Genomic DNA, 17,308 nt, shown 5'->3' on the forward strand with positions numbered 1-17,308 from the left:
GGACAGGGCTGTATCCAAACACTCAAGAGGACATTTAAGGGGTAAATTATTATAGCCCCAGTGTGGTAGCCTTTAGTGCTGCCCTTCATCCTATGCTGCCCTGCATGCGCACTACAAATCCCCCAAGACTTGTCCCTGTGCACTACTATTCCCCTAAGACTCACAATTTCATACTGCAATTCCCATAAGACTTGTGCCTGCGCACTATCATTCCCCTAACACTCGCCCCTGCACAGTATGGTTCTGCTAAGATTCGCGCCTGTGTACACTGTGGGTAGAAGAGTGTGTGGCATGAGCTTGCTGGTTAGTCTGTGCCTCTCGGATTCACAAGCCCTACTCCATAGAGCCAAATTAATCCATGCCATGCACTGCTGAGGATCAAACAATCCGAAACAGTATGTATGCATGTTGGATTATTATGGCTCTGTACAAATTAACAAGCTGACACATCATTGCATTCCAGCGGTTCTGGAGGTGTGTTTAGCTTCTAAGGGTGACAATGGTTAATTTGCATATATTCAGCAGTGTTGCTCTGGGAGACATCTCAAGCTCACTCCAACCTGAATTATCGCAAGTTCTTTCTGTTTTAGGAAAGCAAACTTTTGTTTTTCTTAACATCTTAGTAAGGGGGCTTTTAGGACCATTGTAGTCCCTTACACACTCCAATGAGTTCTGGGTCACCATGAGCTTGCTGGTTAGTCTGTGGCAGGAAGGTGGTTACCTCTGCTTCTGGGAGAACGGCTGCTGGCGCATAGCAAGGTGCTGCTGATCCTCCATGAGACGTATCAGCGGAGAGCTGGCTTTTATACGGAGACCGTAATAGTGATACTTTGAGTTTCCTCTGGGGGAAAGAAACAGATAAAAACAATATCAGTCTGAACTTGTATGCATAATTCTGCAATCCCTATACAGGTCACAGCACAGGACTGCACTCTATATACAGGTCACAGCACAGGTCTGCAATTCCTGTACAGGTCACAGCATAGGACTGCACTCTATATACAGGTCACAGCACAGGTCTGCACTCTCCATACACGTCACAGCACAGGTATGCACTCTCCATACAGGTCACAGCACAGGTCTGCACTCTCCATACACGTCACAGCACAGGTATGCACTCTCCATACAGGTCACAGCACAGGTCTGCACTCTCCATACAGGTCACAGCACAGGTCTGCACTCTCCATACAGGTCACAGCACAGGTCTGCACTCTCTATACAGGTCACAGCACAGGTCTGCACTCTCCATACAGGTCACAGCACAGGTCTGCACTCTCCATACAGGTCACGGCACAGGACTGCACTCTCCATACAGGTCACAGCACAGGTCTGCACTCTCTATACAGGTCACGGCACAGGACTGCACTCTCTATACAGGTCACAGCACAGGTCTGCACTCTCTATACAGGTCACAGCACAGGTCTGCACTCTCCATACAGGTTTACAGCACAGGTCTGCACTCCTTATACAGGTCACAGCACAGGTCTGCACTCTCTTATACAGGTCACAGCACAGGTCTGCACTCTCTTATACAGGTCACAGCACAGGTCTGCACTCTCCATACAGGTCACGGCACAGGACTGCACTCTCTATACAGGTCACAGCACAAGTCTGCACTCTCTATACAAGTTACAGCACAGGTCTGCACTCTCCATACAGGTTTACAGCACAGGTCTGCACTCCTTATACAGGTTTTATGAAAAAATATTATTGGGTAAGGTCCTTTATGTTGTGAAGGATCAAAACACAGTCCTCTTTAGGGGCAATCCACCTTGCCCACCGTGACTAGTATATTGCTTTTAGAAAAGGACTCATATAAAGGTGCAATCTCAAAATTACAAAAATTTCCTTATAAAAAAGACTTTATTGACACATATACAAAAAAGTGTATCCAAAAATAGTAAATATATAAAAGCACAGTTCTTAAATATCAGATAGTGGGTCCTCTTAGAGCCAAAGACAAAAAAGCGATATTTGATTTAGCTTGGTAAACAGTTGCAGTTATAACGGGTATTCGTTTTCAAGGCAACGACACATGTTCGTTTCGGGCTGTGTAAATATGTATATGCCCTTCATCAGGCCAAGATACCCAATTCTATAAAAAGAAACAACAACATCACATTAGGAATCGCAAAACACATTTCCGCACAAAATATGATCAAAAAAAGGATCACAAGACGTGCTCTGATGCAGCCTTGCCATAGCCAGCTTCTCATTGGCTAATCCTTTGGAGAGCGGGGCCTTGTGGGATATTTAAATGTGCATAGCAGCCATTATTATCTGGGTTCCCACGTTTTAGCGTCTTCTTCGCTGTTGGGAAGGTAAGTTCCAGAGCTTGTATTTGATATGCCTAGCTGCTTCTCTTTAGTTATACTTCCAGCTTTATCCATCTCTATTGACTTTTACTATTTTTGGATACACTTTTTTGTATATGTGTCAATAAAGTCTTTTTTATAAGGAAATTTTTGTAATTTTGAGATTGCACCTTTATATGAGTCCTTTTCTAAAAGCAATATACTACTCCTTATACAGGTCACAGCACAGGTCTGCACTCTCTTATACAGGTCACAGCACAGGTCTGCACTCTCTATGCAGGTCACAGCACAGGACTGCACTCTCCATACAGGCCACAGCACAGGTCTGCACTCTGCATACAGGTCACAGCACAGGTCTGCACTCTCTATACAGGTCACAGCACAGGACTGCACTCTCCATACAGGCCACAGCACAGGTCTGCACTCTGCATACAGGTCACAGCACAGGACTGCACTCTCTATACAGGTCACAGCACAGGACTGCACTCTCCATACAGGTCACAGCACAGGTCTGCACTCCTTATACAGGTCACAGCACAGGTCTGCACTCTCCATACAGGTCAAAGCACAGGTCTGCACTCTGCATACAGGTCACAGCACATGACTGCACTCCTTATACAGGTCACAGTACAGGACTGCACTCTCTATACAGGTCACAGCACAGGTCTGCACTCTCCATACAGGTCACAGCACAGGTCTGCACTCTCCATACAGGTCACAGCACATGACTGCATTCCTTATACAGGTCACAGCACAGGACTGCACTCTCCATACAGGTCACAGCACAGGTCTGCACTCTCCATACAGGTCACAGCACAGGACTGCACTCTCCATACAGGTCACAGCACAGGACTGCACTCTCTATACAGGTCACAACACAGGTCTGCACTCTCCATACAGGTCACAGCACAGGATTGCATTCTCTATACAGGTCACAGCACTGGACTGCACTCTCTATACAGTTCACAGCACAGGTCTGCACTCCTTATACAGGTCACAGCACAGGACTGCGCTCTCTATGCAGGTCACAGCACAGGTCTGCACTCCTTATACAGGTCACAGCACAGGTCTGCACTCTCTATGCAGGTCACAGCACAGGACTGCACTCTCTATACAGGTCACAGCACAGGTCTGCACTCTCTATACAGGTCACAGCACAGGTCTGCACTCCTTATACAGGTCACAGCACAGGTCTGCAATTCCTGTACAGGTCACAGCACAGGTCTGCACTCTCTATACAGGTCACAGCACAGGTCTGCACTCTCTATACAGGTCACAGCACAGGACTGCACTCTCTATACAGGTCACAGCACAGGACTGCACTCTCTATACAGGTCACCGCACAGGACTGCACTCTCTATACAGGTCACAGCACAGGACTGCACTCTCTATACAGGTCACAGCACAGGTCTGCACTCTCTATACAGGTCACAGCACAGGACTGCACTCTCTATACAGGTCACAGCACAGGTCTGCAATTCCTGTACAGTTCACGGCACAGGTCTGCGCTCTCTGTATAAGTTATCGTACACAGAATTCTACACTCGGTTTAGTTTCTAGGCCTGTACCTGGTTCCCAGCCGCCGAGTGCGCAATCCCATGAAGACCGAGCGGATGAGTTTTCCGAAGGAAGCGGCATTGACTGGCTCCAGCTTCTGTTCCTGGCAGTGCAGGAGATAGTGGCAGTAAAGGGTGCTACGGGGAAGACTCACCCCTTCTGCAGTCTCGTAATTGTCCAGCAGCCACTGTACCTAGAGCGAGAGAGGAGGAGGAAATATAAGCAGGGCGTGTACCATGAAATCACATGGACTGAATGACATAAGAAGAAAACAAATGTTATCCAAGGGGTGGATTGAAATGCCCCTGCGGAAGCACTGTGCATTCAACAGAGAAACACAGCAGCTGAATATAAGCTTGAATATCATGATCCAGCAAACCTAGTCCGAGTTGTTTTTTTTAAGATTCGTCTGTTTTTATGTGGCAAAACTTTGAAAACCTAGCCAGAACCATATCAGAATATAGCAAATGCTCAAAAAGTGGGGGAGGAGGGAAGACAGCAGCGCAAACAACAGAGCATATTCCATCAGGAGGAGCAAGGAGGAGAATGATACGCTCGGCCAAGGTGATCCGCTACTCCAGATCCCTCAGCGAGGCATCTGTACTAGGCTTATGTCTGGATAGTAATTCTGTGTAAATCCGACTGGTTTCACAATTTCGGCTTCGTCAGAGGTCAGAAACCCCTTATGACGCAGAGAGGGAGGAACCGGTTGGGCATTTAAACACACACAGCGTGGATTTCTCTGTGGTCTTCTTGTCTCCTGTGCCAGAGTCCAGGTCCACTTTAACTACCTAAAGACCGCCCCACGCCAATCGGCTTCAAGTCCTGGGGCCGGCTACTGCAGATCGCGCACAGGCTGCTTGTTCTGCCGGCTTCAGTCTCCGAGCAGCGATCGCGATTTTACCGTCTTTTCAGTTAGTACAGCGCTGCGATCAGCAGCAGCGCTGTACTGGGGACACAAGAGAGGATTGGCTGGCTGGGGGGAGGGAAAGGTTTACAAAAAAAAAAGAATAATAAATAGTAAAAAATAATAATAAAAAAAAAGAAACAAATATTTATTTTAAAAAAATAAAACACTAGGGGGCGATCAGACCCCACCAACAGAGAGCTCTGTTGGTGGGGAGAAAAGGGGGGGGGGGAGATCACTTGTGTGCCGAGTTGTGCGGCCCTGCAGTGAGGCCTTAAAGCTGCAGTGGCCTATTACACTAAATATGGCCTGGTCTTTAGGGGGGGTTAGCACTGTGGTCCTCAAGTGGTTAAAGACCAGAATTATAGTGATCCAGCGATGGCGTGAAGACATAGGAAGAAGTACCAGCACACAGGTGAATATAAGCTTCACTGCCTACACCCACACATCACCTGGCGCAGAAAGCCGTTAGCAACGCGCTCCTAACCCACCGCCGATCAAAACCTTCCATCCAGCACAATCAACGAGAATGATTGATTTTGGCCAAAAATCGCTTGGTGAATAGTTTGCAGCATTGAGCGAATTGCCTGATATTGACCAGCAAATGGCCACTTTGAGAAAGGTTTCAAACACAAAGCAGGCCTACTTACTGTGGCAGGCGAGGCACGTGTGGTGTGAGAATAGGGCTGCGTGGAGTTGCCCATGATGAATCCGCCCTGTATGACGTAAGTTCCGGCTCCGGTCCCTCCGCTGGCCGCAGATCCTCCAGAAGACCCGGAAGGGGTGGCGGTAGCAAGGATCTGACCCCCTGATACATATATGGGTACCGAGGGGCTGCTGGCCACCGTGGGTGAGGAGGTGGGAGAGCTGACCTGGTCGCTGCCACTCTGAGACTCGTAGTAAGTGGATCCTGTGGCCTGGCTGTAAAGAGGGGTCTCGCTGTAGGAATAGGTACCAGAGCGGCTGCAGAGAAACAAGACAATATAAAAGTTTTATACTTGTGGAGAGTGTTGCGGTGCGATGCTCCACCCACTCTCATCGCCCCCAAAAAAATCAATTCATATGACCCTGCGGTAGAATGCGCCAACAGGGTCCTATGCATAGCGCTTCCCCCCGCACGCCTTTCGACACCCCTCACCCAGTGACGCACTTCCTGCTGGACAGGAAGTACACCACTGGGATTCCCGACATCCCCCTCCTATTTGCCACACTGCCACCAATGTATTTAAAGTGAACCAGAGATAAAGCACCCTCATATATTTTACCATATATATCAGTGGGAACATTAGAGAAAACACCTACCCTGCTCTCTGTTTCATCTTTCACTGCTCAGCCTGCTTGTTATCAGCCCTGATAAAATCCCTGACTGAGCATTCAGTCTGGCTTTGCTCAGGAATCATTATAGCTGAGTCTGTCTTCTCTGATGTCGTTTCAAGCCCAAGCCTGCCCCCTTCTGGCTCTGCTTTCCTGTACTCTACATTTGCACCATCACAGAGAGCTGTGATGAGATCTGAGATGTTGTTAATGTAAGGGTATATTGAAAAAACGTTTGTTTTTTTTATCTAGATTTGTTAGTCATAAGAGGTTTTTAGAAATGGTGATTTCATTTTGCACGCAGCCCACTAAATAATATGCTTTTCTGATGAAATGTGTTTTGCATGGAGTTTTATTAAAAAAGAAACATAAAAAATGACACACCAGAGCGGCGAAAATACCAGGTATAATATTTATTTTGTAAAATCGATTGGGAGATATGTTTATTTTATGCCAAAGCGTTCATCTCTGGTTTCCTTTAAAGTTTCTGCATCGCCCATTCACTTACATGCATTCGGTTGCCGCGGAAATGCGTCAGTTTCGACTTTGTGGTGGGTCGCGACAAATCAGAAGCTTCAGGCGCAACATGACACAGTCAGTGTACTAAGCCCCATACACTTTCTTTGCTGTTGCGTTACCCTGCGTGCAGAAAAAGCAATGCAACGCAAAAAAAGTGCCCACGTGTAAAAGTGGCCTCTAATAAACATAGGAGAAACATGCTTACATGGTGCTTGCTGTATAGTTATTCTCTCCTTCCTCCACATACTGGACCTGCCCGGGATACACGTGCTGTACAGATACTTGCTGCAGCTGCTGAACCTGCGAGGGAGAGACACAAGTCAGACACACAGGAAACACGGGTCTGAGCAACTCACGGAGGGTCTCCAACCCTCTTCCTCAGCTCTCCGTCACCAACTCCTAACCCTGATCACAGCCTGGTCTCCCTGGCACCTACTTTCAGAGCGGTGACGCCCAACAACAGCACATGAGGAACCCTCTGCACTGTGACTCTCTGATGAGGGCCATCTTTCAACGTGGAGGAGGAGCTGATTGGAGGCCTGATGCGGAAGTACTCCGGCCACTCCTCCCAGGACTCCAAGTAGAGGACGTTCTGAGCTGATGTGTGCAGAGCCTGGAAGGTGTAACTGCTGTCTCTATACTGCTGACATGCCTGATCCTCAGCTGCACTACAGAAGTACTCTCTGACTGAGCTCTGGAGGATAAACACACAGGTACACAGTGACTAAACTGGCAGCAAATATATATCTCATACAAAGCTATACACGTGTCAACTTGTATGAATACAGTACTGTTTGGCATTTTTATTACATTACACAACACCCATTTTGTTTTACATCTTGATTTTACAAAACATCTCTTCTATTTCAGTCTTGCTTCTCAAGCTCCACCCACCAACCCCCCTCGGTATGGAGGAGGTGTGGCTGAGCTGCTATACTTCTGTTCATATCTATGGAGGAGGTGTGGCTGAGCTGCTACTCTCCTGTTCACATATACGGAAAAGGCGTGGCTAAGCTGCTACTCTCCCATTCTCATCCATGGAGGAGGTGTGGCTGAGCTGCTACTCTCCCGATCCCATCCATGGAGGAGCCGTGGCTGAGCTGCTACTTTCCCATTCCCATCCATGGAGGAGGCGTGGCTGAGCTGCTACTCTCCCATTCTCATCCATGGAGGAGGCGTGGCTGAGCTGCTACTCTCCCGTTCACATCTATGAAGGAGGCGTAGCTGAGTTGCTACTCTACCATTCACATCTATGGACGAGGTGTGGCTGACCTTCTACTCTCCCATTCACATCTATGGAGGAGGCGTGGCTGAGCTGCTATTCTCCCAATTGATATCTATGAAGGAGGCGTAGCTGAGTTGCTACTCTACCATTCACATCTATGGAGGAGGTGTGGCTGAGCTTCTACTCTCCCATTCACATCTACGGAGGAGGCGTAGCTGAGCTAAGGAGGCATGGCTGAGCTGCTACTCTCCCATTCACATCCATGGAGGAGGCGTGGCTGAGCTGCTACCCTTCTGTTCACATCTATGGAGGAGGCGTGGCTGAGCTGCTATTCTCCCATTCATATCTATGAAGGAGGCGTAGCTGAGTTGCTACTCTACCATTCACATCTATGGAGAAGGTGTGGCTGAGCTTCTACTCTCCCATTCACATCTATGGAGGAGGCGTGGCTGAGCTAAGGAGGCATGGCTGAGCTGCTACTCTCCCATTCCCATGTATGGAGGAGGCGTGGCTGAGCTGCTACTATCCCAACCACATCTATGGAGGAGGCGTGGCTGAGCTGCTATTCTCCCATTCATATCTATGAAGGAGGCGTAGCTGAGTTGCTACTCTACCATTCACATCTATGGAGAAGGTGTGGCTGAGCTTCTACTCTCCCATTTACATCTATGGAGGAGGCGTGGCTGAGCTAAGGAGGCATGGCTGAGCTGCTACTCTCCCATTCCCATGTATGGAGGAGGCGTGGCTGAGCTGCTACTATCCCAACCACATCTATGGAGGAGGCGTGGCTGAAGAGGAATGGCTGAGCTGCTACTCTACTAACCACATCTATGGAGGAGGTGTGGCTAAGCTGAGGGGGCGTGGCTGAGCTGCTACTCTCCCAACCACATCTATGGAAGAGGTGTGCCACTAAGCTCCCTGTTCTATTAAGACATATGGAGGGGCACAGGAGCCAGAGCTTCATCAGTCAAGCTCCAGGTGTAGGAGGCAGCCTGTCTGTCATCAAATGAGAACCTGATCGGGTGTGGCGATTTCCGTGTATTTTCTTCTTTCTTAAACTACACCTAAACTGATAGAGATATGGAGGCTGCCATTTTGATTCCTTTTTAAACAATACCAGTTGCCTGGCACACACCTGAAGCAAGCATGTGGCCAATCAAGTCAGAAACATCTGATCTGCATGCTTGTTCAGGGTCTATGGATAAACATATTAGAGACAGAGGCTCAGCAGGACAGCCAGGCAATCTGCATTGTTTAAAAGGAAATAAATGTGAGCATCCATATCCCTCTCAGTTCAGGAGTGCTTTAAAACACTCCACTGTCCTAGCATCAAAGCAAAAACAGGCATGTGTGTGGACACCTCACAGTTTGGCGCCCAGACCTCTAGACCAGCATTACAGCACCATATTTTGACCTGATGAAGCGGTTTATGGCGCGAAACGCGTAGTCCAGAGTGCTTCTTCACAATAAATGTTTATCATCTTCCCTACTCAGTGGATTTGTTTTCATAAGGTAGGCGATTTATGCTACTTATTATATACGCTGTCTTTTACAAATACGACTGATAAAGGGCGCCTCCTATTGTTTTTACTATTACTGTCTAACATCCCACATTGTGGGAGTGTTATTTTTGCCACTCTGTGGTAAAAAGGAATTTTTCCAAGGAGCTGCGACCATTCATCAAAAAGACCGAGTGGGGATGGGATTTCCCCATATGCCTACTACAGTGGTTGCCTGTCAGCAACCCATGCTTGTGAGTAGTATTTTACTTACACCTAGACCGTTTTACTAAGATAATACACTATAGGGGCTCCCGGTGTCTCTGTGTTTTTTTCCGTTTTTTCTACCACAGTTTCCTGGGAGAGAAATGCCTGGGGTGTACACAAAACAAGGATCAGGGTCCTTGGAAGCCTGACAGGGCTGGTCATATGTGCCTCTACTGTTTACATTTTTCTTTTGTACTGTAATATGGACCTGTCTTCAAGGTCAGATTTGGCATATAACAGGTAACTGAAACCCCTCCCATTCATCTTCTATCCCATCTTCCTTTAAGAACATACCTCAGAAGTTCCCTGGACATGCTGCAGGGTCTGGACATTGAGCTGGTGCACTGGAGAAGACTTCTGGGCTTGGGAAGTTGTCTGGACTACAGAGCGCTGAGAGAAGGGACAAGATGGAGAAGAGAGTCAGCTAATATTGCTGCAGATAAAGTGCACCTTTCACTTTCCAACCCATGGCAAGGTAAGAATAGATTATACTACCTTAGGGACTACCTAAATCTGCAACAACTGTCTGGACAGAGCTTGGAGCACCTGCAAAGGCTGAACATTTGGACATAGGAATATCAGCTAAACAGGCCAAGCGTACCACTAATCTGAGATAACTTAGATAACTTTATACATCGCCGCAATTCTCCCTCCGTCCTGCAGGTGGAGCTGTAATACATACTGTAGTATGATTGCCGTCTGGCATCATGACAACAAACTGCAATCTCACCAAAGGGTTGCAGAGCCTTCGAGGACATAAAGGAGAATGGCTGCCGGCGTCTGGATCCCGGGGGAGATCAAGTTCAAACACCTGCTCAGACGTCCCGGCAGTTACCATCAGGGCTCTGGAGTCGGTACAAAAATCACTCCAACTCCGACTCCTCAGTTTATGAAACCACCGACTCCAACTCCTCAGTTTATGAAACCTCCGACTCCAGGTACCCAAAATGGCTCCAACTTGTCTCCTCGACTCCGACTCCTTAGTCTGATACTTACCCAGGCAGTGGATTTGGTACAAAAATCATCCGACTCCTCAGTTTATGAAACCTCCGACTCCAGGTACCCAAAATGGCTCCGACTCCTTGACTCCGACTCCACTGCCCTGGTTACCATGAGTCAGACTCAGAGTTACCGCTCTGAGCAGCGGATTTTCAGCCTGAGCCTGACTCAGGGTTACCACCAGGGAGGATAAAGGACATCCAAGACCAATAAACAATGTGTAATGGAGTACATACTTTTGTTACTAATGGCATCCTTTGGAAGGCTGTGTCCTCCACTCAACCCCCCCCCGCCCGCCTCCTTTTGTCTGTGAGTCCCATTAGTAGGGCCCGACTAGTACTAGCCAGGACCTTGGAACCGGAAGAAACTACCCTTGCTCATGCACAGTATCCTCCACCATAGTCACTCTGAAAGCGCTGTCTGCGCTCCCAGCATTCATGACTATGGACAGGCTACTGTGCATGAGCGAAGCCCATTATTTCCTGTTGAAAGGTCCTGACTAGGAGTAGTTGGGGGGTCTACTAACAGGACTTATAATAGACAAATGGAGGCGGACAGTAGGAAACGGAGGACACAGCCAGCTAATGGGTGCCATTACTAACAAAAAGTATGTACTACATTACACATTTTTTTGGTAGTGTATCTCCTTTAACTACAAATACTAATACATGTTTATTTATTGACAATGTATTACTTTCATAATCTCAAAACTTACATGCACTATGTGTTGAGAATCTAGGCTCTATAAAACACTGTAAGACATATCAACACTATGCCTAATATCCCAATGCCTTGGGGAAAGTGCACAGTCCTTCCGGTTTGAAATTCTCTGATAGGCTGCAGTGGGAACCAATCGTCTGATCATGTCCTTGCAGGAGACATCCTATATAATAAAACCCCTGCGTCTCTGTGTCCTGTCCCTGTGTGTGTGTCCCTGCTTCCAGACTTGACAGTTTGCTCTCTGAGAACCTCATTGCATTGTGGGAAATCACAGCCAACAGCCAAGTAAGCCACATCTCACTGTGTGCATATACTTCGGACAGCAGTGGGGGATGGTTGTGCGGGACACGTTGTTACGCGTGTTGCCGGGCTTTAGCGGCCGCGGCCTAGCGCCCGTTTTTTTAACGGGCGGGCCTTCTTACTAGTTCTTGTATAACTGATCATTTGGCTTACAATCATTACTACATGCAGTAGCCTCGAGTTACAGGTGTGTTTGCCATATGCTCAGTTCCCATTGCTCTGATTTGTGACTGGTGCAGTTTCAGAAGCAAACAGCTATAACAGATGCCTACCTCTTGGGAAGAGCCATGTACTTGTATTGGCTGACTTGGATTTGTCTTCAGAGGAGAGCCGGCACTCTGCAATAAATACAGTGCAATGTCACATTAACAGCCATATACTGGCTTGTTCACTTCGGGTGTGTTCAGAAACGTATTTAAGCGCATGATAAAAACCGCATGTCTTGATGCAAGCTTTATAATGCATTTCAGTGCGCTGGAGTGCAGTTTTTTAAGTGGATCCATGCGTTGTACATGCTCTTAAACGCGTTTTTGTTTGGCATGTGTTTTGCTTATTACTCCCTAGAAGCTGCTTAATCCCTTGAGAAAGGAATTAAAAAACTAATCTCAAAAGCGCATTGCTATGTGCTTCTATGCACTAAAAAAAGCGCACCCATTCACTTGCATTACTATGTACTTCTCAGCACACCCATTCACTTGCATTACTATGTACTTCTCAGCACACCCATTCACTTGCATTACTATGTACTTCTCAGCACACCCATTCACTTGCATTACTATGTACTTCTCAGCACACCCATTCACTTGCATAGCTGTGCGCTTCACAGCACATCCATTCACTTGCATAGCTGTGCGCTTCACAGCGCATCCATTCACTTGCATAGCTGTGCGCTTCACAGCACACCCATTCACTTGCATAGCTGTGCGCTTCTCAATGCGCTGTGAAAAATGTACAGAAACATCCCTAGAGTGAGCAAGGCCTGACTTTGATGACACCAGTACCTTTTACATACTTAAATGCTGATACGCTGTGGTATAATGCCAGCTCATTGGTGCCCTCTATTGTCAGAAGTAACATCATAGATGATGCTAGCCGAGCATGGTTTTTAAAACTGTTCTGTACTAATCCTTACCCATAATTTTACTGCTGTAACACAACTCTTTTTGGGTGTGGGGGCGGGAAGGGTTGAACTGCGTGCTACAGCTAGAGAAATCCCAGGCACGTGTCCACATGACTATATAAGCTGGAGCAATGGCAATGACAGGGCTTGTTGCCCTACAGCCTATGTTAGGGCTGGTTCAGACGGACGCTTGCGGAGCGTTTACCGCAAGCGTTCGGAACGTCGCGGTAAACGCTCCCATTCAAGTGAATGGGAGCGTTTACACCGAGCTTTTGCGCGCTTTTACCCGAACGCGGCGTTCGGGTCCCGATTTTCGCGAGCGTTCGGGCTGCCCCTGGAAGTGACATGTTGCTTCCAGGGAGCGGCCAACCGCGACGGCTAATGTTCCCCTAGGGGAAGAAAAAAACGCGACCGCATCACGATGCGACCGAAGGCTACTGAAAGCCTGACCGCGCAGCCGCCGCAACGCCCCCAGACGCGACGTCACGCAGACGTCCATCTGAACCAGCCCTGACTGCGCTGTGTGTCATCACACGCATGTACAGTGCATTCTCAATCACAGTTCGCTCTAAATTTTTTAAATTGTTGGCCTATTCTCCCCCCCCAACACATTTTGAGGGTATGGGGGGGGGGGGGGGGAGGTCTACCTCTGTGTAAATTTGCTGCCCCTGAGCCCTGCTAGATCACAAGATAAATTTCTATGCCTCATCTCTGGAACTAGCAGGGCTCGGGGGCTACAAATTTGCATAGAGCTACATTGGAGGGCCCACTCCATATCCTCAAAATCTGGAGTGTGTAGGGTGTGTAAGAGGACTACAAGTTAACAAATTTAGGGTGAACTGCAATTAAAAATACACGGCACGTGTGTGTGATGGCGCGCAGCAACACAGACAGCAGGAGAAAAAAGGATCCTGCTGCGCATGCTTGTGAATAAATGTGCTGATGTAGCAGCAACACGCGACGGACAGCAACACCTGGCATTCCACCGGTGAGCTCTCAGAGGAACACTGCCGCTGAAATGACAGGAGAAATAGCCAGACATCAGAGGAGAGAGCGTGTTGTGTGATGCCGGCTGTGCATGCACGAGATTACAGGGTGTGTGCAGAGGCTCATGGAAGGAAGCTTCTTAGATGAACATGCTGGTGCATTGAATGTAAGCTGAACGGGGAAAACAAATGCAGCAGCACAGCAAGCCTGACAACACACTGCTGTCTACAGTCAATCATGAAAACTGGGTGAGAAACTTGATTTTTTTTAAAGTGGATGCGAGATAAACTTTTACTCATTGCATAATTGTGTTCCGTTCATATAGTTTATAGAGCATTCCTCAAGCCAAATACTTTTTTTTGTTTTGTTTTAATACTCTTATTCCCTATAAACTAAACAAGCTTCGCCCACAGCTCCTTTTGTGCCTTTGCACTGTCGCAAGGGCTTATGGGAGCTCAGTCTGGGCAGGAGGAGGAGGAGGTTACTAGCCATTGATTTCAGAGGCAAAGGGGAGGAGGGAGGAGGAGAGGGGACTGAATTTACACACAGGCAAGCTGATAGCATCTCCAGCCCTCAGCCTGTGACAATGTGACAAACAGAACATGGCTGCCCTCATTGTATCACAGGAATAAATAATCAAACATTTTGAAGCTGTTTGCAGCTCGATATGCTGTGTAAACTATCTAAACTTCAGATAAGATATATAGACAAATTACTTGTTATAGATAGTTTGCACTGATCACTGTTCTGGCAACTTGAAAGCAGTGACAGGTTAGTGGTACTGATCATGTTAGAGTGTGTTAAAAGAAACAGAAAGCTATGGGAAATTCTGAACATAGGTCATACATGTCCTCACCTATGTATGGCCTTATTTTCCCCCTTAACTATTCAGCTTCATTTAATGGGAACCTGAAGTGAGAGGAATACGGAGGCTGCCATTGATTCCCTAATATACAATGACAATTGCCTGGCTTCTGTGCTGATGCTCCGCCTCTAATACTGTAAGTCACAGACCCAGAATGAGCAGCAGGTCAGATGCTGCAACTCTGGTGTGACTCTGCTGGCTGCGTGCTTGTTGCAGGTGTGACTCAAACACAACTAAAGCCCAAAGTTCAGCATGGCAGCCAGGTAACTGGTATTGTTCATAAGGGAATGAAGATGGCAGCCTCTGTGGCCGAGTACATATTGAGCAACCGCTGCTTCTATCGGACAGTGCCAATAGTTATAATATTGGTAATGTAATATTACAGATATTTTACTATAGATTTACCCAGCCCATTTCTCACACTAAAGGGGCACTATGGCAAAAATTAGGCTACTAGGGTAACCTGGTAGCATGTGCCTAATATTAGGAGCATCCGTTACTAAACCTACTAAACCTTTTTTTTTTTTTAATGTGGACTTGAAAGGTTTTAAGCCCCATCTAGACGGAGCGATCCGGCAGCTCGTTTAGCCGCCGGATCGACTATTCCGCATCCCCGCCGCGTCCCGGCTCGTCCGCACGTGCGTCGGTTCCGATACCCGCTCGTCCCCGCCGGTGCCGCTTATCTTCCGCTCGATTCCCTGCCATTGTCCGCTCGTGGGGAACGAGCAGGGAATCGGCGGTGGCGAGATCGGACCTGTCGGATCTTATCAATCGAGCTGCATCAGCGGCTCGATTGATAAGACACATCAGAGCGTGTTGACCCAGCTTTAGATAGCATTATGAAGAGATCTTGTCCTTTGTTCTTTCAAGCTATGTGACTAGCTAGAGGTACACAACTAGCCGCTCACTCCGCTCATCCAATGAACTTCGCATAACCGCCTCCCGCATCACCCAGTCCCATGCACACCTCCAGGACTTCTCAAGAGCTGCTCCAACACTATGGAACCCCCTACCTCCACCCATTAGGGCAGCCCCCTCCTTCAACATCTTCAAGAAAGCCCTCAAAACTCACCTTTTCACTCTGGCCTACCTCCCCCTCACAAGTGCTCTAAACCCACAGCTGAAATCTGGTCCCCTACCTTTCGTGTCCTTACCACTCCCTCTAGATTATAAGCCTTTGGGCAGGGTCCTCCTCCTTTTGTGTCCTACCTGATCATGCACCTTCATTACTGTGAACCCATGCTATGCATCTGAGTGAACCTAACTTGCCTAATCTCCTTGCTCCCCTCCAGTGACTGATGGCTCGTTTCCACTATTGCGGTGCGGAATCGCCTGGATTCCACCGCTGATGAAATCGCATGCAGGTGCGTTTTTTACGCGTTATTTTATGCGATTACGCATGCGATTTCGCATAGGTTAGGCTATATGCGTTTTTAACCATGTCACTGCCTGTGTTAATTTACATTGGTTCTTATGCGGAATCGCACACGTAATCGCGTAAAAAACGCGTAAGAAAAACACATGCGATTTCCCTATTAAATACATTGCCTGCGATTCGCATGCATTCCACTCGCAGGCGAATTCTGCGGCTCTTTTGTGCGTTTTTTCACCTCTGAAAAAAAAACGCTCCTCAACAACGCTACAGTGGAAACAGGCCCATCCACTTGCATTACAAGTGTGAATCCGCATGCGTTGGACGCATGCGGATTCGCGATAGTGGAAACGAGCCCTAAGCATTACCTTGTACTCATATTGTGCTGCATGATCTGGTCTTTCTTGTATTCCTGTATTGTCATTTTGCTGTATGTTACCCCTAAATATTGTCTGTAACCTAAACTAATATCCAGCGCTGCGTAATATGTTGGCGCTTTATAAATACAATAAATAAAATAAATAATAAAATAATAAATAAATGTGACTTGCTCCCCTCTCAGGGCTGTTACAACTGATTTATCCTTTCCTTTCTCGCTGTTCAAACTGTTCGGGACATATAGACTGCTCAGAGAGTGCCAGGGAAGATCATAGCACTGGATGCAGAAGGAGCCAAGTCATTTTTCTTGCTTATTTGTTTATCATTCACAGCACTCGCTGACCAGCCTGTATTCCTATGTCTTCAGCTGGGAGACAGGAGAGGAGCAATTAGCTATTACAGTGCAGCCCGAGTCAACAGAGAGGGAGGACAGGCAGGATCTCTACATATGCTGTCTATGGGATGGTGCACACCAGTGTGGTTCTGAAGCGTTTTTTAAAACTCTTGCAGGGGGAAAACCGCTTGGCTAATGAAAGTGAATGGGATGGTGCACACCAGAGCGGCTCGTTTTTTCTACAAACGCAAACTCAGGGGCTGCAGCATTTTTTAGATTTCTGAGGTGTTTCTGCCTCAATGTTAAAGTATAGGAAAGTAGAAAAACTGCTCTGAAAAACGCTAGATCAGTGCGGGTTTCCAGGCGTTTTTGTTACAGAAGCTGTTCAGTAACAGCTTTACTGTAGCAATATATGAAATCTGCTACACAAAAACGCTGCAAAAAAACGCTGGGCATGTTTAGAAAACCTCTCTAATCATGTCTAGAATCGCTCTGAAATCTGCTCTCAAAAACCTCTAGCGTTTTGCAGATCTGCTAGAGGTTTTTGGTGTGCACTGGGCCTCTAACCTTTCAAGCAGACATTTAAAATACTTAGTGTCTGATTCTTCTAATATTAAAGGGAACCTGAAG

General features: G+C 47.4%; 1 protein-coding gene across 4 annotated transcripts in view; it reads right to left on the reverse strand.

Moving 5' to 3' along the window:
- The window catches only part of RFX1 (regulatory factor X1), a 63,587-nt gene that overhangs the window by 17,688 nt on the left and 28,591 nt on the right, over nt 1-17,308 (reverse strand). For 2 of the 4 annotated variants that reach the window (XM_068274181.1, XM_068274180.1), the window contains 6 exons: nt 9,898-9,993; nt 7,049-7,306; nt 6,818-6,912; nt 5,430-5,742; nt 3,884-4,065; nt 722-841 (listed from right to left, as the gene is read on the reverse strand). In XM_068274181.1, coding sequence (XP_068130282.1) covers nt 722-841; nt 3,884-4,065; nt 5,430-5,742; nt 6,818-6,912; nt 7,049-7,306; nt 9,898-9,993 — 1,064 coding nt within the window. Of the gene's footprint in view, nt 1-721; nt 842-3,883; nt 4,066-5,429; nt 5,743-6,817; nt 6,913-7,048; nt 7,307-9,897; nt 9,994-11,894; nt 11,961-17,308 lie in introns of all 4 variants that reach the window. The other 2 variants (XM_068274179.1, XM_068274182.1) reach the window with 2 other exon arrangements.

The sequence above is a fragment of the Hyperolius riggenbachi genome, chromosome 3, assembly GCF_040937935.1.
Source record: "Hyperolius riggenbachi isolate aHypRig1 chromosome 3, aHypRig1.pri, whole genome shotgun sequence".
NCBI lineage: Eukaryota > Metazoa > Chordata > Amphibia > Anura > Hyperoliidae > Hyperolius > Hyperolius riggenbachi.